Source organism: Erinaceus europaeus, chromosome 7, assembly GCF_950295315.1.
Source record: "Erinaceus europaeus chromosome 7, mEriEur2.1, whole genome shotgun sequence".
Lineage (NCBI taxonomy): Eukaryota > Metazoa > Chordata > Mammalia > Eulipotyphla > Erinaceidae > Erinaceus > Erinaceus europaeus.
Window position 1 is genome coordinate 101,580,825 of NC_080168.1, and position 22,564 is coordinate 101,603,388.

Genomic DNA, 22,564 nt, shown 5'->3' on the forward strand with positions numbered 1-22,564 from the left:
GATGCTTCCCTTCTTTATGGGAAATTGGGAAATAATAGAAAAAATATGATTAATGGTCCATTAGCTTTTTTTTAAGTTTTCAGAATAAGTAGCATGGCTAGGTATTGTTTAGATAAAAAATATTCATGTTACAGTTGTTCCTGTTCTCATGGTGTGTGGATAAGACAAGAAAGGAATATAGCTACTGATATATGCTTATATTCTGTAATATATTGAGTCTAAGGGCAAGAGAAGCTACCTGTGGGGGAGGTGCTTGAGTTCCTTTGTGTGTTACCCATGTTCAAACCTAGTTCCTGCTACACTGGGGGAAGCTTTGATGTCATGGTATCTATCTTTCCCTTTTTCTATCTGAAAAAAAAGTCACCACGGAGTGGTGAAGTCCCAATAACAACTACATATATGTATCTTTCCCACAATTTGGGAAACAAAGTTTTTCTCAGTTTTTCCTTCGAGAAATTAAAGATTTAATTTCATGTATGTTCACTTGGAAAAGAAAATAGAATATTTTTATCAGTAGAGGTCAAAAAAGTTATAAAGTCAAAGTATAAATAGGGAAGATTCTTATCATGCTACTCAATCTATATGGAGTAAGGAGTTTGAAATAATTTAAAGAAAGGTAAGAGCTGTGCTGTTTAAGGCAGTGGTTTTAGATGAAGATGACATTATTTTCTGCATAATATGCAGATTACTAACCAGACTGATTTACAAGACTGGCTCTGCCATCTCCCCATGAGTGTGACATTTACTTTTCTTGATATTTCAGTAGCATCTCTCAGGAAGCTGCTTTCAACATGAAATGGCAAATTAAAGAGTCAGGCCACTGGTATTGTTCTTTCACAGCTCTCTGTCCTTGATGAGGCATTGCAGTCCAGCCTTCTGAACTAAGTGCTGATAAGAATAGACATACAATAGGAAAATAAAAGAACCCGAGAGCTGAAGCAGAAAGCTGGGAACCCAGACGTTCATTCACAGCTCTGTCGGATTTAGCTGTGTGACCTTGTGCAAGTCAATCTTCTAAGGCTCCAGGCTTCTCATGCATAAAATTTCCTAATCTCTTCTTGCTGCTCTTGCTGGAGTTAAGTTTATTTTGGAGTTTAATGTCCACAGAGAAAGAAAGGTTCCATGAACAACTATATGCCATCAAGCTAGAGAACCTGGAAGAAATGGACGATTTCCTAGATACCTATGAACTTCCAAAATTAAATAAATAAAGAGGAACTAGATAATATGAACAGGCCCATCACAGCTAATGAAATTGAAACAGTTATCAAAAACCTTCCCAAGAATAAAAGTCCTGGACCAGATGCTTTTACAAATGAATTCTACAAAACCTTTAAGGAAGAACTAATACCTCTACTTTTAAAAGTCTTCCAGGAGGGCAGGGGAGACAGCATAATGGTTATGCAAACAGACTCTCATGCCTGAGGCTCCTAAGTCCCAGGTTCAGTCCCCCACCAGAGCTGAGCAGTGTTCTGGTGTTTCTGTGTGTGTGTGTGTGTGTGTGTGTGTGTGTGTGTGTGTGTTTCTGCATCTCTCTCAAAAATAAAATTAATTAAAAAAAATTTTTTAAAAAGTCTTCCAGGAGATTGAAGACACTGAAATACTCCCTTCTAGCTTCTATGAAGCCAACATCACTCATACCAAAATCAGACAGGGACACAACCAAATAAGAAAACTACAGACCAATATCTCTGATGAACATAGATGCTAAAATATTGAACAAAATTCTAGCCAACTGGATACATCAGTATATTAAAAAGATTGTTCAGGGGGTCAGGCAGTAAGCACAGTGGGTTAAGTGTACATGGCACAAAGCACAAGGACCGGCTTAAGGATCCCAGTTGTAGGATCCTTAAGGATCCGCATTTCCCCTCAGATCAGATACTAGACAGGGCTGCCCAATATCACCATTACTATTCAACATAGTGTTGGAAATTTTTGCCATAGCAATCAGGCAGGAGCAAGGAATTAAAGGGATACAGATTGGAAGAGAAGAAGTCAAACTCTCCCTATTTGCAGATGACATGATAGTATACATAGAAAAACCAAAGGAATCCAGCAAGAAGCCTTTGGAAATCATCAGGCAATACAATAAGGTGTCAGGCTACAAAATTAACATTCAAAATTAACATTCCTCTATGCAAACACTAAGTTAGAAGAAGTTGAAATCCAGAAATCAATTCCTTTTCCTATAGCAACAAACACAATAAATATCTAGAAATAAACCTAACCAAAGAAATGAAAGACTTATATACTGAAAATTATGAATCACTACTCAAGGAAATTGAAAAGACACAAAGAAGTGGAAAGATATTCTATGTTCATGGGTTGGTAGAATTAACATCATCAAAATGAATATACTACCCAGAGCCACATACAAATTTAATGCAATCCCCATCAAGATCCCAAGCACATTTTTTAGGAGAATAGAAAAAATGCTGCAAATGTTTATCTAGAACCAGAAAAGACCTAAAATTGCCAAAACAATCTTGAGAAGAAAGAACAGAACTGGAGGCATCATACTCCCAGTTCTCAAATTGTATTATAGGGCCATTGTCATCAAAACTGCTTGGTACTAGAACGTGAATAGACACACTGACCAGTGGAATAGAATTGAGAGCCCAGAAATGAGGCCCCACACCTATGGACATCTAATCTTTGACAAAGGTGCCCAGACTATGAAATGGGGAATGGAGTGTCTCTTCAACAAATGGTGTTAGAAAAAAATAGGTTGAAACATGCAGAAGAATGAAACTGAACCACTATACTTCACCAAATACAAAAGTAAATTCCAAGTGGATCAAGGACTTGAATGTTAGTCCAGAAACTATCAGATACCTAGAGGAAAATATTGGCCGAACTCTTTTCCTCATAAATTTTAAAGACATCTTCAATGAAACAAATCCAAGAAGACTAAGGCAAGCATAAACCTATGGGACTACATCAAATTAAAAAGCTTCTGCATAGCAAAAGAAACCACTACCCAAACCAAGAGACCCCCTCACAGAATGGGAGATCTTTACATGCCATGCATCAGACAAGAGGCTAGTAAGCAAAATATATAAAGAGCTTGCCAAACTCAACCACAAGAAAACAAATAGCCCCATCCAAAAATAGGGAGAGAATATGGACAGACTATTCACCACAGAAGAGATCCAAAATGCCGAGAAACACATGAAAAAATGCTCCAAGTCTCTGATTGTCAGAGAAATGCAAATAAAGACAACAATGTGAGAATGTCATACATCAGAAAAGGTAGCAGCAACAAATGCTGGAGAGGTTGTGGGGTCAAAGGAACCCTCCTGCACTGCTGGTGGGAATGTCAATTGGTTCAGCCTCTGTGGAGAACAGTATGGAGAACTCTCAGAAGACTAGAAATGGACCTACCCTACAACCCTGCAATTGCTCTCCTGAGAATATATCCTAAGGAAACCAACACATCCATCCAAAAAGATCTGTGTATACATATGTTCTTAGCAGCACAATTTGTAATAGCCAAAATCTGGAAGCAACCCAGGTGTCCAACAACAGATGAGTGGCTGAGCAAGTTGTGGTGTATATACACAATGGAATACTACTCAGCTATACAAAATGGTGACCACCATTTTCAGCCGATCTTGGATGAAGCTTGCAAAAATCATGTTAAGTGAAATAAATCGGAAACAGAAGGATGAGTATGGGATGTTCTAACTCTCAGGCAGAAGTTGAAAAACAAGATCAGAAGAGAAAACACGAGTAGAACCTAAACTGGAATTGGTGTATTGCACCAAAGTAAAAGACTCTGTGGTTGGTGGCGGGGGTGAATACAGGTCCAGAAAGGATGACAGCAGACCTAGTGAGAGTTGTTATGCATGTACAAGCTATTGTATTTACTGTTGAATGTACAACATTAATTCCCCAATAAAATTTTTTTTTTAATTAAAAGAAAGAAAGGTTCCACAGCCAAGAAGTGGACAGCTAGAATCCAGAGTGAAGCCTGCCTTGACTTCCAACCCTGCCTCCTCCTGTCACACCTCATGTCTGTGGCAGGTTGGACTAGAGAGTGCAGGGCAGGGCAGAGTAGCATTAAGCAAGTTACAGGCAGGTCAGGCATGCAACAAAGGGAAATTTTCTCCCAACCTCTTTGACTCTTAGAGAGTGGTTTGAGAAAAGACCTGTAGCAGGAAGGAAGAAAGGATGGTTGATCTTCTTGGTTCTAGAAATGCTGGTGCTTGATTCAGAGACTGGCTGCTGGGTCTGAAATACAGAACAGGTATTTATCTGGAGTCTCTCTTTTAAAAGAGAGAGAGAGAGAGATGTTTTATTTTGCTTATTTATTGTATAGAGACAGGGAGAAATTGAGAAGGGAGGGAGAAATAAGAGAGAAAGACAACCTACAGCACAGCACAGTTTCACCATTCATGAAGCTTCCCCTCTCCCACCCCCAGCAGGTTGGGGCCAGGGACTTGGACCTGGGTCCTTGTGCGTGGTAACATGTGCTCAATCAGATGTGCTATCTACCAGGCCCCATAAAGTTTCCCTTTCTATGTCTATCCTTGAAGAACCAAACTAGGCAGAGGAAGGAGATTTCAAATGCTGCCTCTTCTTATCAGCTACTGTGTCGTGATTTCTCTAGCAACATGTCTGGGGTGGACTGTTTACTGGATGGTGCTGTTACACCCCCCTGGTCTCCCACATAAGTTTGTCTCCTAGGGAAAACTGAAGAGGTGGTTTGGCTGGGAAGCCAGTTCGTGACAACCATTCCCTCCATCCTGTCCTCTGCACAAGAACATTGCTGCTATTCCTGGAGTTTGGCACCCCCTGACCACCGGCACTTGTATTCTCTACTAGCCCACCTTAAACTGAATCAACATACCTATACTTTTTTTTCCCCTTGTGAAAATTAGAAGACAAAATTTTAAGGACTTAGCAGAAAAAAAAATGTGTGTATCAGAAACATTCTGTAGCTCTGACCTGAATACCAGGTATGAACTGGCAGCCTACAGCGGCTGTAGGACTATTTAAAAAGAGCAAGCAGCTTGTTTGTGCAACTGTCATGAATTTGGAAAGCTTGTTTTTATCTTTCTGCTGTTGAAGTACTCTAGTCACAGTAATATAAATATATATATACATATATATCAGTATCTGGGCCCCATTAAAAAGTCCTCCTTATAATTGAAATTGTTAAGTGATCAAGTTAAGTGATCAAATCTACCACAAATTGTTAAGTGATCAAATCTACCACAAATGTATAAACTAGCAAGTACTGTTCACATGTAGCAGATGGGAATCAACTTTTTAATAATTACAAATATTTCAAGATGTTTACATATTTTAAAAATGACTTTAAAGTAAATGTTAACACAGCTGAAACTACTCCATAGAATCCCAAGTTTTGGCAAAGAGTCTTTGAAATACAGTCTATTGGGTCTTACAGAACGTAAATCTCAGTTTGTTCTTTATTACCTATTAGGTTGTGGTGTGTATGTGCTAGATTTTAGAGACTATGCAATATTATTTTCCTTTTTTTAATTATCTTTTTTTAGTATTTATTGGGTAGAGAGAGCCAGAAATCAAGAGGGAGGGAAGGAGGTGATAGAGAGGGAGAGAGACAGACACCTGCAGCACAATTTATAATAGCTCAAAATTGAAAGCAGTCCAGGTGCCCTGATCAGATCCGCTAATTCCTCAGCCTTCATTTAGTAGCATGTAACATTTAACTCACCACTTGCAAAGCTGTAGGTGGGGACCAGAGGCTCAAACCGGGGTCCTTGCGCACTATAACATGTGTGTTCAACCAAGTGCACCACCATTTGCCCTCCATTATTATTTTCTTGCATATTTATTCTGGAAAAAAATAAAAAGAAATGCACAAGGCAAATTGTGGCTTTCGTGTCCTTCTAGACATTTGACAGTAATGACTGTAAAGACATATAGAGGAAAAGGCTGTGACTGTTAGGATAACTGTTTCCAGTGACTTTCTACCACTAAGCAGGTGGCCTTGGAATTTGGAAATACCGTTTGATCAATCTGAGTTAGATGCTGGTGTTACAGAATGAAGGCTGAGGAATTAGAGGATCTGTTGCAGGGCATCTGGATTCCTTTCGATTTGGGGCTACTACAAATTGTGCTGCCATGACCAGAGATATCTTTGGATAGTTGTTTTTACTTCCTTTGGATTAATCCTCTCAAAATTTCGGTGCATTTCTAGTGTCCTGAGAAATCTCCAAACTGTTTTTCATAGCAAGTAGGTCAACTTACAGTCCCACCAGTGATGTAGAAGTATTCCTCTCCCCCCCTCCATATCTTTGCCAACACTGACCATTTCTTTTTTTATTATTTTATTTATTTACTTATTTCCTTTTTGTTGCCCTCGTTTTTTATTGTTTTAGTTATTGTTGTTGTTATTTGATGTCATCATTGTTGGATAGGACAGAGAAATGGAAAGAGGAGGGGAAGACAGAGACGGGGAGAGAAAGATAGACACCTGCAGACCTGTTTCACCGATTGTGAAGCGACTCCCCTGCAGGTGGGGAGCTGGGGGCTTGAACCAGGATCCTTCCGCCTGCCCTTGAACTTTGCGCCACGTGTGCTTAACCATCCAACTCCATCAACACGGACCATTTCTATCTCGCTTTCCAAAGTAAGATTTCAAGTGTCGATGAGTTTTTGTCAAGTATAACATAGAACCATCTATTTTGCATAAAAATGGTGAAGTCTGAGTAAATTCTGTAGTCTGGTTGACAGCGCTGTTCTGTCAGCTGGTTGTTCTGATACAGCATCATAGTTCAGTAAGATGCTTCCGCTTCAGTTACAGCTGAAGAAACCAGATGAGGAGCATATGACACTCAGCTACTTTTGTGATTGACTCTGAATTTATAGTTATCTCAGAAAATGTTTAAGAATTTTTTCTAGAAATTAAACTCTTTAAAACTTAATTTTTTTTTGATAGAATAGAAAAATTGAGAGGGGGGGAGGCACCTGCAGACCTGCTTCAACACTCATGAAGCTTTCCCCCTGCAGGTGGGAAGGCTGGAGGCTTGAACCAGGGTTTTTTGTTTTTGTTTTTGTTTGTTTGTTTTGCCTCCAGGGTTATCACTGGGGCTCCTTGCTTGCACTACAAATCCACTGCTCCTGGAGGCCATTTTTTGTTGCTCTTATTATTGTCGTTGTTGGATAGGACATAGAGAAATCAAGAGAGGAGGGGAAGTCGGGGAGAGAAAGATAAGACACCTGCAGACCTACTTCACCGCCTATGAAGCAACCCCCCTGCAGGTGGGAACCGGGGGGGGGGGGGGGAGGGGGGTGGTGAACCAGGATCCTTGTGCCAGTCCTTACCCTTTGAGCCATGTGCACTTAACCTGCTGCACTACCACCTGGCCCGAATCAGGTCTTTGTGGATGGTAATACAAACTCTTAACCAGGTGCGCCACCACCCAACCCTCACAATTCGTTTACTTAATAAAAGAATGAAGAGGGAAGAAAATCAGCATGAAGCTGACATATGTACTGGAAGTGATTAAACGAACAAGGTTCACCTCACCTGTTGGTATTTTAGAATTTAGAAGTTTAAGAGTTTGAAAACTATGTTTTACTTAAATGGTATCAAGGTGTACAATGAGATTAGCCGAGTGGTCTGTACTGTAGTAATGGAGTGGATTTCCATTGATCTTACTTTACAAAGGGCACCTTTTTTTTTTCCCCCTTTCCACGAAGTACTACATTCTCCATACTTTATCACCTACTGTGACACCATTTAAGCTTGGAAAGAAAGCAGAACCAAAGGCAAATCAAGGAGAGCTCTCTTTCGGGAAATCTATTTTAGATGCTATTTAATTGCTTAATAAGAAAATGGAGCTGAAACCTATTCTGTAGTCACCTAATAGAGAAAAGGAATAAGAATGATGCAGCATGCTTTTTTTAAAAAATTTCTTTATTGGGGAATTATTGTTTTACATTCGACAGTAAAAACAATAGTTTCTACATGCATAACATTTGCCAGTTTTCCATATAACAATACAACCCCCACTGGGTCCTTTATCATCCTTTTTGGACCTGTACTCTCCCCCACACACACACTCACCCCAGAGTCTTTTACTTTGGTGCAATACGCCAATTCCAGTTCAGGTTCTACTTGTGTTTTCTCTTCTGATCTTCTTTTTCATCTTAGATGCAGCATGCTTTTTAAGAGCATTCCTATACTTACATATTTCAAATATAGGTTTAAGGCCAAAGTAGTGCCCTCGTGCTGTGCTAATATTTTGTGGTTATGTATCTAGATCAGAGTGCCCTGTCACCCAGTGTGATCATGATTGTGATGAGTATTATTATACAGGAGAAATGATAAAGGGTTAAAGATGATCTTGAGCAAAGAGCATACCTTTGATCCATTCACTATGTGTCAATTAAAAGTAGGCTTGGCAGAAGTTAACTGTGGTTGCTTGTTTTCTTGGATTTTGCCATGTGCTATAAACTACTGCCTTGTTCGTTGATAAAAATTTAAGGTAGTTTTGCTCTTAATCACTTAGAGAAATGCAACTGTATCACCCCAGCCAGCCGATCTGCCCCTAAAGAGTGGTTGGTTCCTGTGTTTTGACTAGAATGGTTTGACAAAATGGGTCACATGTACCAGAAACCTGCAAAAGTGAACCGAGTTCGAACAGTACTTTAGTAAATGTTTTCCTATGTGCTCACACAGTTCCATTTTTCAAAACTCAATTTACTCAGGGACATAAAATACTGAGGCCTAGAGGTGCTTTGCATTTGGAAGGGCTCCAGTTTAGTGCCAGCCAGCCTAAGTGACTGCCTTGGCTGACCTGAGACTAAGCTCCTGGCTTTCTGGTGCTCACTGTCTGATGGGCTTTCTGCCTTCTTCCCCAGGGTGATCAATGCTGGGAAGAGCACACACAATGAAGACCAAGCCAGCTGTGAGGTGCTCACCGTGAAGAAGAAGGCAGGGGCTGTTACCTCAACCCCAAACAGAAACTCATCTAAAAGACGATCCTCTCTGCCCAATGGGGAAGGGCTGCAGCTGAAGGAAAACTCGGTAAGCTTCTCCCCCTCCTTGTTCTGTGATGAGGGACCATGAGGTGATGTATTTGGATCAGGTCTGTGATGGGAGACAAACACAGTGTGGGGTGTGTGTGTGTGGGGGGGGGGGGTGACATGGCTGTTGTAACTCAAAGTGACACATGTCTGGAGAGCAGGTGTTTAGATCTTAACACTTAAACACCCACATCGTGTATAGATGTTGTAGCAAGAATTAGCATATATGTTTGGTGGTTTTAAAAAAACCACCCCAAAATTTTTTAAGAAGGAGAAGTCTCTGGAAGCTTCTTGTGAAGGGTAAAGATAAATACAGCCTTTGGCTCACAGTCCAGTTGACTCTGCCCCTTTCTTCCCTTACCCATCGATTATATTTATCCAGTTAGAACGCTGTCTGGCACTCTTCCAAATGAATGGTAGCTTCAATTGGCCCAAAGCCCTTACATCTCATAGGGCAGGTCTAAAGACCGAATGCCTTGTTGACAAACCATAAAACCTTTCTCCTCATTCCAGTTTCTGAAGAATAAAGCTGACAACTTCAGAAAAATTCTAAAGAAACACCCAGAAAAGAACAAGGAATCATTAGCTGATAATTTAGTTTCACAGAAAAGAGACATTGACTAGGATGGCTTTAATGTGACTGTTCTGCTAATTTTTAAAACATTTTTATATGGAAACTTTTATAGAATCATAAAGGATCTAAGGATCTCATTAGTTTCTGACTTATGTGCAAGGATTAAGAGTATTGATTAACTTTGTTAGTACTCATTCAATTTAGAGTTAGATAGCATGAACTTATTGATAAGTCATACTTGTTTCAAGGCTGAAAAATAGCACTGAATTGGTTTCTCCCAAAGAGCCAGAGGGAAAATAACAGTCAGGTAAGTGTACAGACTTTAAAATAACATATTTTGGTGTAACTCATCACTTATTAAACTATTTAATTTGTGGTATTAAACTATTTATATTTAATTTATGTATATTAAACCTTAACTTGTGAGTTCATGTCATTTGAAGTTTGGTTTTCTCTTACAAAAAGGAATAATATTAACAACTGTCCATGGAAATAGTCTTTCCCTCTCTCCATCTGTCTCTCTAACTGATAAAATTCAGAGAAATTAAGTCCTATTAATAAAGTGTGTGTGTGTGTGAGAGAGAGAGAGAGAGTATGTGTGTGTGTGTGTGTGTGTGTGTGTGTGTGTGTGTGTGTGTAAAAGAGAGAGAGATTACACTGAACCAGTGTCTACAATTGCCAAGTCTTTGATAAATGTTAGCAAATATTATCCCAAAGTCAGTCCTTCTTCTGTCATTTACTGTCTGGCTGTCTTGATTTAATGTTGTTCTTTCTCCTAGTATTTCTCCCCTACCAGCGGGACACAAAGTGACTTCTGTAAAAATAAAAAATAATAATAATAAGTCAGTGTTGACATTTGGCCCAGGACCAAAGAGTCATAGCATTTTTCCCTGTTGCTAAGTTCCTCCTGGAAATGGAGCCAAGAGTAACTTTCCAACTTCTCATAAAGACCGTGAAAGCCAGCATAAGCACTAAGCATGGGAGCTGCCACCTCCCAGTGAGGATGCTGGGTCAGGAGGCCCCCTTAACATTCAGAGTGGACATGCCTCAGCCATGCATGTCCTGCTTCTTTAAAGTCCATTGCCTTTTCCTATACCCTGCGAACCCTCACCCTGTCTCCCATCCCCACCCAGTCTGCCTCAGGCAACCTGAGTTCTCTCCTCAGTATTCATTGTTCTATTTTTATTTTGTTTTGTCTGTGCATGGATTTTATATTCTTACATGACAGAGGCACTTCTTTTCTGTTTATTTTGCTAGGGTTGAAGGCAAGAGCTATGTTGCTTTTATAGAAGCCTCTATGAAAATACAACACAATGGACCATTTAAACTATTTTAGCTGTGTAGTTCAGTGACATCCGCCCATATTGTTGTGTAACCACGGCAGCTGATTGCTGAAATAAGGCAGTAATTAGAACAAGGGACAGTCTCAGAAAAGATGATATGGAAATGCAATTGAGGTGACCAGATAACCAAATGTCTAGAGCAGGCAATAGTTGACAGGAGGTTTTGGCCTTGGGTGCTGGTCCTTGAAGCAGGTGCAAGTATAAAAGTCAGGGAATGGGCAGAGATGGTTACTTGAGTTGTGAGTTTTCTAACTTTTCAGGAAGAAGTGTTTCATCAGTGGTCTGATTCTTCTTCTTCTAGCGTTTGCCCTTCTTCCGTAGCCAGTCAACAGCGTCAGGTTGAGCCTGATGTAAAGTTTCGAGACCTCCTTTGAATCTGGAGAGGTGGCAGTCTTTGACTATGTGGGTCATAGTCTGTCTGTAGCCGCAGGGGCATTTCGGGTTGTCTCTGGCTCCCCAGCGATGGAACATAGCGGCGCACCGGCCACGGCCTGTTCGATAGCGATTGAGGAGTGGTCTGATACTCAGAAGCAAATCTAAGGAGATTTTGATTTCAAGAATCACATCCCCCAAAGATTGCAGTCGAAACCATAGATTGATGTAGGTAACTCTATCACATGATGATGAAAATGGGAAGATGAAAATGTAGGGCACTGGTGCCAGCGGGGGTTTCAGAAGCTCCAAGAAGACAAGAGAGCTGCAATGGGTCATAGAGAGAGTTCGAAAAAGATGAGGATGAAGAAAATGAACTTGGTGGGAGTCCGGAGGTAGCGCATTGGGTTAAGCGCAGGTGGCGCAAAGTGCAAGGATGGGAGTAAGGATCCCCGTTCGAGCCCCCGGCTCCCCATCTGCAGGGGAGTCGCTTCACAGGCAGTGAAGCAGGTCTGCAGGTGTCTGTCTTTCTCTCCCCCTCTCTGTCTTCCCCTCCTCTCTCCATTTCTCTCTGTCCTATCCAACAACAATAAAAACAACAATAATAACTATAACAATAAAACAACAAGGGCAACAAAAGGGAAAATAAATAAAATTTTTTAAAAAGTAAAAAAAAATGGTACCATTATAAGCAAGAAATGGGTTAGTAGGATAATTCAAGACATCAGTTTTATTTGCAAACAGAAAGTTGACAGGCATGAAGAATGGCAACATGAAGATATACTGACTCCTTCCAAAATATATGTGATTAAGTTGCCCATCCATTCTTGACCTCTTTGTCCCCAGTAAAGAGTAAAATAAAAAGTATGTTTCTGCAAGTATTTGTTTATGTAGAGCACCTTCATCTCAGTTAAATATTGAAGAAAATGTCTGGCTTCATGGGGGGGGGATGGGATAGGACACAGTCTTTTGGTGGTGTTTATGTACACTCCTATTAACTTGTAGTCATATAAATCATTACTTAATTAACATGAAAGGGGAAAAATTGATTGAATGTCTCACACTTTTTAATGCACAAACCATAGGCTGAGTAGTCAAAAAAAATGTTGAAGAAAATCTGAGGTTCCTTAAAATATTATATTCAGGGGGCTGGGTGGTAGCACAGCAGGTTAAGCGCACATGGCGCGAAGCACAAGGACCAGCATAAGGATCCCAGTTCAAGCCCCTGGTTCCCCACCTGCCGAGGGGTTCCTTCACAAGCAGTGAAGCAGGTCTGCAGGTGTCTTATCTTTCTCTCCCCCTATCTTCCCTTCCTCTCTAGAGTGCTCTCTGTCCTATCCAACAATAGCAGCAATAATAACAACAACAAAGACAACAAAAATGGGGGGAAAATGGCCTCCAGGAGTAGTGGGTTTGTAGTGCAGGCACCAAGCCCCAGCAGTAACCCTGGAGGAAAATATATATATTAAATTCAAAATGGAGAGACAGTGTAGGAGTTGCTTCTGTGTTAGGGACACCAGGGGTCTGCAGAGGAATTTATAAGGCGTGATGATGAAGGAATTCCTAAGTTGATAATGATTCTGTTTCTTTGTTTTTTGTTTTGTAGCACCCAGGTCTTGAACATGCCTGAGTTAATTATTTTTTCATTCTTTTAATTTCAAGTAGAGGGAGAAAGTACTAGAACCATCTCATAGTACTGCTCCACCATCCTCAGGGCTTCCTCGAGTGCCACTGTGCTCCGATATGGTGTCAGGGCTCAAGCCCAGGGCTTTGTGATTGGTAAGGTACACATTGTGTCGCTAGTGAGCCAGCTTCTGACACCTTGATGATATTTCTTGTATCTCATGGCTATAGGGTAGCTAGGTGGAAATATGTTGACTTTTTCTTCCTGTAGCTAATTAGTTAATGTAATGACTTTGGGCAAACTTTAAACCACCTCTCATGCCAGTTGAGAGAACTATCTTATCTACTGATACAAGTAGTCTTTTAGCCAAGAAATCAACTTCAACTTAAGCTTCCTGTTTAAAACAATTTTAATAAAAGTAATTTTGGTGGATGACCTGATTTCCATGAGGTATTTGCTGAAAAAATATCATTTTGTGTGTGTGTGTGTGTGTGTGTGTGTGTGTGTGTGTGTGTGTTACTTATAAGAAAGAAAACACTAGGGGAGTTGGGCTGTAGCGCAGCGGGTTAAGCACAGGTGGCACAAAGCACAAGGACCGGCATAAGGATCCCGGTTCGAACCCCGGCTCCCCACCTGCAGGGGAGTCGCTTCACAGGTGGTGAAGCAGATCTGCAGGTGTCTATCTTTCTCTCCTCCTCTCTGTCTTCCCCTCCTCTCTCCATTTCTCTCTGTCTTATCCAACAACGACAACAACAATAATAACTACAACAATAAAACAACAAGGGCAACAAAAGGGAATAAATAAATAAAATAAATATTTTTTTAAAAATTTAAAAAAAATTAAAAATAAGAAAGAAAACACTAGGGCAACAAAAGGGGGGAATAACCTCCAGGAGCAGTAGATTTATGGTGCAGGCATTGAGCCCCAGCAATAACCCTGGAGATAGGAAGGAAGGAAAGAAGGGAGGAAGGAAGGAAGAAAACACTGTTGAGGAGATATTTCAGCTGCTAGGATTTAGATCTCTGGCAGGGTGGAAGTTCAGTAGAGAAGAATGTTCCCTGTGTCAGGCTAGGGCAACACTTTTTTTTAAATATTTATTTTATTTATTTATTCCCTTTTGTTGCCCTTGTTGTTTTATTGTTGTAGTTATTATTGTTGTTGTCGTTGGATAGGACAGAGAGAAATGGAGAGAGGAGGGGAAGACAGAGAGGAGGAGAGAAAGACAGACACCTGCAGATCTGCTTCACCGCCTGTGAAGCGACTCCCCTGCAGGTGGGGAGCCGGGGTTCGAACCGGGATCCTTATGCCGGTCCTTGTGCTTTGCGCCACCTGTGCTTAACCCGCTGAGCTACAGCCCGACTCCCTAGGGCAACACTTTTTCTGCACTGGTGTCTGGGTCACGCTGGCTCACACAAGGTGCGAAGAGCTGGAAGCCTAATGCCAAGCAGCTGGGAAATAAACTCTGTGCTATGTGCAAGCCTCTCATAATTCCCACTCCTCTGATTATCTAATCAGGACCTGTATTAGGGCAGAGGGTTATCTAAAGTGCTAGCTTTATAAGATTATCCCTTAGCAAAAAAAAAGAAAAAAGGCTTATTGAGGACAACATGCTATCCCAACAGCCACCTGCTTGCCTCCCACTGAAGGCTTTGTAATTAACTAGGTCAAGACTGATGGGACTTGATCACTCAGTTTCTAGACTTTCTTTCCTTCAAATAGGGAGCCAGAGGGAGATACCACAATGACAGGGCTTCCTCCAGTGTCCTAGGACCTCTTATTGAGTGCCCAGTTCATGGCAGGGCATACACTTGTCTCTAGCTTTGAGAGATTTTTGTTTTGTTTTATTTTGTTTTGTTCTTCTTTTAGTCAAGGCTTTATGTCTATGCAATTCTACCACTCTGGTAGTGCCCCCTACTCAGATACACTCTCTCTGTCTCCCTCTCTCTCCCTCCTTAAAATTTCAGCTAGAGATAGAAAGAAGAAACAACACAGCACTGATCTACTATTCATGAAGATACTGTGTATGGTGCTCCCAGGTCCCTGCACAGTATAAAGTGTGCATTGTACTGGGTGAGCTATACTCCACCCCAACTTGAGAGATATTAAATATATTTTTAATCATATTAATTGCTCTGTGCAGGTGAAAACAGATTTTCCAAAAGCTTTTTTTCCCTCAAATCCCTAGCTATTCTACAGTTGAAATAAAAAGAACTGGGTACCAGCTGTCTTTTCTGTGGAGAGAGGAAGAGTTCACTCTTAAAGCTTGTATAACTTTAGTTTTCAGATAAGATATTCCTATCTTATACAAGTAAGTGTGGTAGCAGATGACTAGGGTACTGTATATGTAACCAGACTTAACATTTCCCCACATCAGACTCTCTATTTGGAGTTCTGTTTTGTTTGGTTTGATATTGGGCTTAAGACTAGACATGCAGACGCATTCCAAGTCTTATTTCTTTAGGAGTGCCCTTAAATGTTGCTTTATTTAGTCAAAACACATCAAAGTGTATGGTTCAGTACCTCTTAGTTCAGTGTCTAATTACAGTAACAGGAGATGGCTGTGCCTGTATTGTGGCTGAAGTTCATCAGCAGGGGAGAGGAAAGCTGATTATCTTACTCAGCAGAAGATAGGGTAGCCCTGTGGGAATTCAAGGCACATACTGTAGGATCAAGCTGGGGCTGGGAGAGTACAAGGGAAACGAGAAGAGCCTATGCCAGTTTTCTGCACCTCTGATTTGCACTCTTTCCTTCTGTTTCCTGCCAGAACTCTCTTATTCCCAGAACATCGCTATTTTCTTTTAAGATGTATTTTATGAGGGCCTAAGTTCAAGCCTCTGATCCCCACCTGAAAGTAGGGAAGCTTCACAAGTGGCAAAGAAGGGCTGCAAGTGTCTTTCCTTCAGTCTCCCTTTCTCTCTCTCCACTTTTCTCTGTTTCTCTCTGTGTGTCTGTCAAATTAAAGGGAAAAAGAAAAGGAAAGAAAAAGTTAAAATAACCACTGGCAGTGGCAAATTCTTTGTGCAGGCACCAGACCCAGCAGTAGTGTGCGCGTACACACACACACACACACACAACAACAACAACAACAACAACAACAAATAATGATTAACAGGGCTGGTGGTGGCACACCTGGTTGAGCACACGTTACAGTGTGCAAGGACCTGGGTTTGAACCTTCATTCCCCACTTATAGGGGGAAAGCATATGAGTGGTGAGGCAGTGCTACAGGTCTCTCTCTCTCCCTCTCCCTCCCTCCCTCTCTCCCTCTCCCTCTCCCTCTCCCTCTCCCTCTCCCTCTCCCTCTCCCTTTCCCTCTCCTTCTCTATCACCCCCTTCCCTCTCAATTTCTGGCTGTCTCTCTCCAATAAATAAAGATGATAAAACATTTAAAAAATAAATAATAATAATAATAATAAACTATTTTATCTATTACATATGAGAGAGAACATCTCACATAAGGCAGAGAGGAGAGAGAATACAGATGACCAGTCTGGCCCATGCAGTGCTGGGGATTGAACTGGGAACCGCAGGCATGAAAATCCAATTTTCTACCAGTTACCCTGTTCCTCTAGTCATATCCCCAGAAGCAACAGAGAACACAGTGGCAGCCCTTCTGGACTATCTGGACCTCCTTTGACAGTCTGTTTCCTGCAGTATCAGCCATTAAAACAGTAAGAAGAAGCATGGCCCTTTTAAATTGTGTGTGTTCATTCATTACTCTAGATTGTCCCTCTCCATGTTTGTTCTGTGCATGTCAAGAAAACATAACCTTTCTATTTATCTACTTAGTTTCTTTGAAGTAGGATTCCAATAGTGTCTGTCAAAATTCTTATCTCTTGGTTCCAGGGACTGGAACTCTTGGCCAGCAGTTGACTTTATAACCAGGGATTATCCAGGCTGCTATCACAGTAATTTTACAGTTCCTTCCTCAGTTGGGGGTGGCAGTGGGAGACATGCATATCAATTTACTGTGAAGACTGAGTTTGACCATGATGGGCATAGTAGCTGAGAATGTAGTTAAAACTTGGTTCCACAGAGGCAAATCCTCTGGCTAAAGGAAAATAAATGCTGCCATGATGGAAAGTGTTCTTTTTTCATATATAATGTGATTTCCCCACAGCTCTACGTGGGAAGAACATTAGCAAGGGAGATGGGCTCTTAGGGTTTTCTTCTTCTTCCCACTAAAAGCATATATTCTTGGGAGTCAGGCGGTAGCGCAGTGGGTTAAGCGCACGTGGCACAAAGTGCAAAGACCAATGTAAGGATCCCAGTTCGAGCCCCCAGCTCCCCACCTGCAGGGGAGTCGCTTCATAAGCGGTGAAGCAGGTCTGCAGGTGTCTATCTTTCTCTTATTCTCTCTGTCTTCCCCTCCTCTCTCCATTTCTCTCTGTCCTGTCTAACAACGATGACATCAATAACAACAATAACTGCAACAACAATGAAAAAAGAAAACAACAAAGGCAACAAAAGGGAAAATAAATAATTATTTTTTAAAAAACCATATATTCTTAGTGTTCTTGTAACTGACACTGAGCTTAATGCTTGGCAGTGTTAATTCATTTAGCCTTGCATTACATAGGTGAGTAGGTACTGTTAATTTCTTTGTTTAGATGATGTGGCAATGACAGCACAGAGCTTCGAAGTGTGGAGTTTGAATAAGCAGTCTGCTCTCAGAAATGTGGAGAGAGCTTTTTGGAAAATTCAGAAATGAAGAAAAATACTTCATGTTGAGATATATAATTTCAACATAATTTGACATGAAACATTTTCTCATTGCTACTTTGTTTTCTCTTTGGATTTAAGAGTTATCTAGTAATCATAAACTGAATAGCAGTTGTTACTGATTCAGGTAAAGAGCAGAACTGAAATAAAAGTATTCCTTATTATCTTTATTGTCCATATCTCCTTGCTATAGTATAGAAACATCATTTGCATAAGACCATACTAAAAAGAGAAAAATCTTTCCGACTGAATATTAAATGACTATCTGGGTTTGAATTCCAGCACTGATACACTAAATGTGTTACCTTATGAGGGTTTCTTGACCTTTCCATGTCTCAGTTTCTATTGCTATTAAGTTGGGGTAACAGTTTCATTCTTACAGTGTTGCTAGAAGGAAGTTAAAAATATAAAAATGCTTAGAGTAGCACCTGGTATGTAGTGAATATTGAATAAATATTATTTTTAGTTATTATTCTAATAGTAGAGTTGGGGGCAGGGGGAAGTGCATCTGTTAGAGCATGCACGTAACCATACTCGAGGACTTGGGTATGATTCCCTAGTCCTCGCAAGGTAAAAGCCCCATGGCCAGTGAAGCAGTGCTTCAGATGCCTCTCTTTCTCTCTACTTTCTTTGTCCTTTTCCCTTTTAACTTCTTTCTGTCTCTATCCAATAAATAAAATATTTAAAAAATAGTAGAGTTTGCCCCTCCATATTCCCCTGTTGGTGTGTAAAACAACAGTTTGAGAATACCCCTGCACTGTTTGAGTCCAGAATAAACTACAACACAACTTAGCCAAAGCCGTTGGAAACTTTATACTTCCTATCTCTCATAAATTAATATTTATTTAATATTACTTTAAAATACTAAATAACTTTAAAAACAAGACTTGACAGCAAGATAAACTCACCTGAGCAGCTGCCTGTTATGCCATGCTTTTAACACAGGTTCAAACCCTCTGGCTTCCAAGGCCCTGGGGGGAGCTTAAGTGCTGTCGTGCATCTCTCTCTCTCTCTCTCTCTATCCTTCCCTTTTTTTGAGCTAAAAATGTCAGCATTGAAATGGATGCCATGTGCTCACTTAAGTATAGGAAATTCAGCCAGCATTCTTCTCTACTGGGGAACAAAATACCTGAATAATGTAGAGTTTAAAAAAGGGTGTTTGGGACCAGGCAGTGGCGCACCTGGTTAAGCACACACATTACAGTGTGCAAAGACCCAGGTTCGAGCCCCTGGTCCCCACCTGCAGGAGGATTGCTTCACGAGCGGTGAAGCAGGTCTGCAGGTGTCTCTCTGTCTCTCTCCCTTGCTATCTCCCCCACCCCTCTTGATCTCTGGCTATCGCTATCCAATAAATAAAGATAATTTTAAAAAGGTGTGTTTAAAAAGTCTGTGGTAGACAGATGTAATTCCAAGTTTACAGACATAAACCTGGGTCATAGGAAAGACTTCCTAGAAGTCACTCAACTCTCTCCTCATCTCTGCTTTCTCACTATTTTCTCTCCTCTCTCATTGTTACTATGAATATCAGATGAGAACTGGGGTTTGAAAGTATGGTGGATAAAATGCCTGAAGTAGTTGCTCTTAATTCTAAACTCTAATCTTCACTATGAAAACCTGACTGTTGAATATTTTAGAGAAATCAAGCCACAGAGTAACTCATGGTGAAGAATCAGAAGACTACACCAATGCTGTTTTTCCAGTAGGAAAAAAAAAATTCTCCTTTTTTTTTTTTCTTTCTGTTGCATTAAGGAGGGAGGGAGGCCAAACTCACACTAAGCCTGTTATAAAGATAGCCTAGGCTGAAGTGGACTTTCACATTTGACATCACGTTTCCATGCTATTGTCAGACCCCTCCCCAGGTTGTCCAAATACTTGACCAGATTAGGTAGGAAAGGGAAGATGAATGACTGATGAGCTGAGTACTTGCATCTTCAAGGAAGACATCAAGGGAAGGACCCCACTTTTTCCTGGAGCCACAGCTATTTCGAGCAGAGAGCAGCCTCCAAGTCCTCAATCAAAGGCACTTTTGTATATGTATCCTCATTACATTAGTTCATCTGTGGATATAAAACTACCCTACTGGATATTCTATATCAAATGACTCTAAAATGTTTAGATTGTCTTTTTAGGTAATTTCAGGGCAGTAAATTGTAACGTAGAAACTGCTAGCAGTTATACGGTGTTTGTGATGGGCCAAATATTCTCTGTGTTTCCACACAGCGACTCCTGTGTTGCTAAGAGCAGGCTTCTTGTTTCCTTAGCTAATATCCCCAAGTACAACTCATCACTAACAATAGCAAGCATAATTCCATATTTCAACTGCCTTCTTGAGAATTTCAGATACTTTAGGCTAGAGTGGTTAGCTGATGTGATGAAATAGTCATTCTAGGGAGGAAGAAATCTTAAGGGACTGCTTGGGCTTGTCCTTATTGGGTCATATTTGCCCAGTAGTATCTTTTCGGGAATTCTTTTTAGTAAATGTGTAGTCTACTTTGTGAGGAACAGTGTAGGTAAATACTCAGAAATACAGCCTACAAAACCACTTAACAGTGGGCACAGGTACCCAACCGTGGGCTACTATACGCCCACGTTTAGATGCTCAGAGCACCAGTGTTCCAAGCTTGACCAGAGAATAACTGCCATATGTACCACTAGAGGGCGCCAGCACAGGCATGTGTGAGAAATAACTGGGAAAGCTTAGTTTCTTTAGCTTTATGTGACAAACTATGAAAGAATTCCTGAGTTTCTTCTTACAAATGGATCATTTCTAACTGCCATCAAGCTTTGTGTGCACCACTGTGGAGAGCAGTTGTAGAGGAAGGGAAGAGGGACACGTGTAGTGAAGTGAATAAGGGAATACTAAGTCCTGGTCAGCTGTATCTCCTGCCGGATGTGACATGTTGTAGTCACTGTCCCTTATTTTTCTCCTCTGTTGAATGTGTTTATTAGTCACGCCTCACAGGACTATAGGACTGCAGTAAGGACTATATGAGTTTATGTTATTAAAGCACTTAGAACATTACCTGCTGTGTAAGATTTGTTAAATGGTGAGAATGGTGTTTCATACCCATTAGGTCTCTTCTACTTGGACAGACAGTCAAAAGTCTGACTGTTGGGGCTGGGCGGTGGTGCGCTCGGTTAAATGCACATATCACACTATACACAAGGATCTGGGTTTGAGCCCCTTCTCCACACCTGCAGGGAGGATGTTTCGAGAGTGGTGAAGCAGGTCTGCAGGTGTCTTGTCTTTCTCTCTCCCTGCCTCCCCTTTCCTCTCAATTCCTATCTGTCCTGTCCAGTAAAAATAAAATAAAAAATAAAAAAAGTTTCAATGTCTTAGCTGCACTTCCATAAGCATTATGCCATTCACTTTAAACCCATCCGCCATGGGCTAACAGGAGGTTTTTGAATTCTCTTGGTGGGTTTGGTTTTATCCGCTCTGCAGATTTTCAGACATTTTTTTTCTCCCAATAGTTAAATTTTTCTGTTCAATATCTTGTGCAAAGCCCTATTGCCTGTTAAAACTGTGCTGCTTTGGTTAAAACAAGAGTCAGAGGGACCCAACCCTGAACTTTTTGTTAGTCTTAGGCTAAAACTCAGATCCATCACTTATTCTAGAAGGACTGAGTGGTCTAACTCCTACCTCCCCGTCCAGCTTCACCTCACCCCTTTTTTATCCTATTGACTCCCCTGTTCAGCGGCATGGACTTTTTTTTAATTCCCTTTTATTCCTTGTGCACCTTCCTACCACAGGGTCTTTGCACCTGCTGTCGGTGCTGCCTGACATTCTGAGCCCTCCCTTACACAGCCTGTTACCTTACAGTCTTCCTTTAGACTGATCCTTATGTCTTCATGGTCCCATGTCCCTCTGTCTCATCTTCCTATATGTCCCTTTGCATACTGACTCTACAGTACCAAGATCTCCTCCATGTAGCTCTGACCATGTAGCTCTGACCAAACTCATGATCTTACACATATGCAAAGATGTGGTTGGTACCCATCTTCTTCCACTGTATCATTAAGATCAGGTCATGTCATGGGTCAGGTGGTGGCCACCGGGTTAAACACACACATTGCAGTGCTTAAGGACCTGGGTTCAAGCCCCTGGTTCCCACCTGCAGGGGGAAAGCTTCACAAGTGGTGAAACAGAGCTGTAGGTGTCTCTCTGTCTCTTTCTCTCTTTTTATCTCCCCCTCAACTCTGAATTTCTCTCTGTCTCTATCCAATAATAAAAATAAATAAATAAATTTTAAAAGATCAGGTCATATCTAATATCTCCTTTAACCAATTTATCTTTCTCCAGTGCTTATTTTATTCCTATCATATAAGAAAGGTAATCAGGGGGCTTGGCAGTAGCACAGCGGGTTAAGTGCACATGGCACAAAGCACAAGGACCAGCATAAGGATCCCAGTTCCAGCTCCTGGCTCCCCACCTTCAGAAGGGAGTTGCTTCACAGTGGTGAAGCAAGTCTTCATGTGTCTATCTTTTTCCTTCTCTGTCTTCCCCCTCCTCTCTCCATTTCTTTCTGTCCTATCCCACAACAATCAAAATAGCAACAACAAGGGCAACAAAAAATGGGGGAGAAATGGCCTCCAGGAGCAGTGGATTTGTAGTGCAGGCACCGAGCCCCAATGATAACCCTGGAGGCAGAAAAAAAAAAAAATGAAGAAGAAGAAGAAGGAAAGGCGATAGCTGTTTTAGCACTTAACACAGAATTGGAAAAAAAATAGTTTTTTTGTTATTTATTTATTCCATTTTGTTGCCCTTGTTTTATTGTTGTAGTTATTGATGTCATTGTTGTTGGATAGGACAGAGAAATGAAGAGAGGAGGGGAAGACAGGAAGAGGGACAGAAAGACAGACACCTGCAGACCTGCTTCACCGCCTGTGAAGCAACTCCCCTGC

At 41.0% G+C, this 22,564-nt stretch overlaps 1 protein-coding gene across 2 annotated transcripts in view; it reads left to right on the forward strand.

The window, feature by feature from the left end:
* The window catches only part of PPM1H (protein phosphatase, Mg2+/Mn2+ dependent 1H), a 320,464-nt gene that overhangs the window by 103,279 nt on the left and 194,621 nt on the right, over positions 1–22,564 (forward strand). For both annotated transcript variants that reach the window (XM_007516868.3, XM_060195008.1), the window contains exon 2: positions 8,860–9,025. In XM_007516868.3, the coding sequence (XP_007516930.1) occupies positions 8,860–9,025 (166 nt within the window). The remainder of the gene's footprint in view (positions 1–8,859; positions 9,026–22,564) is intronic.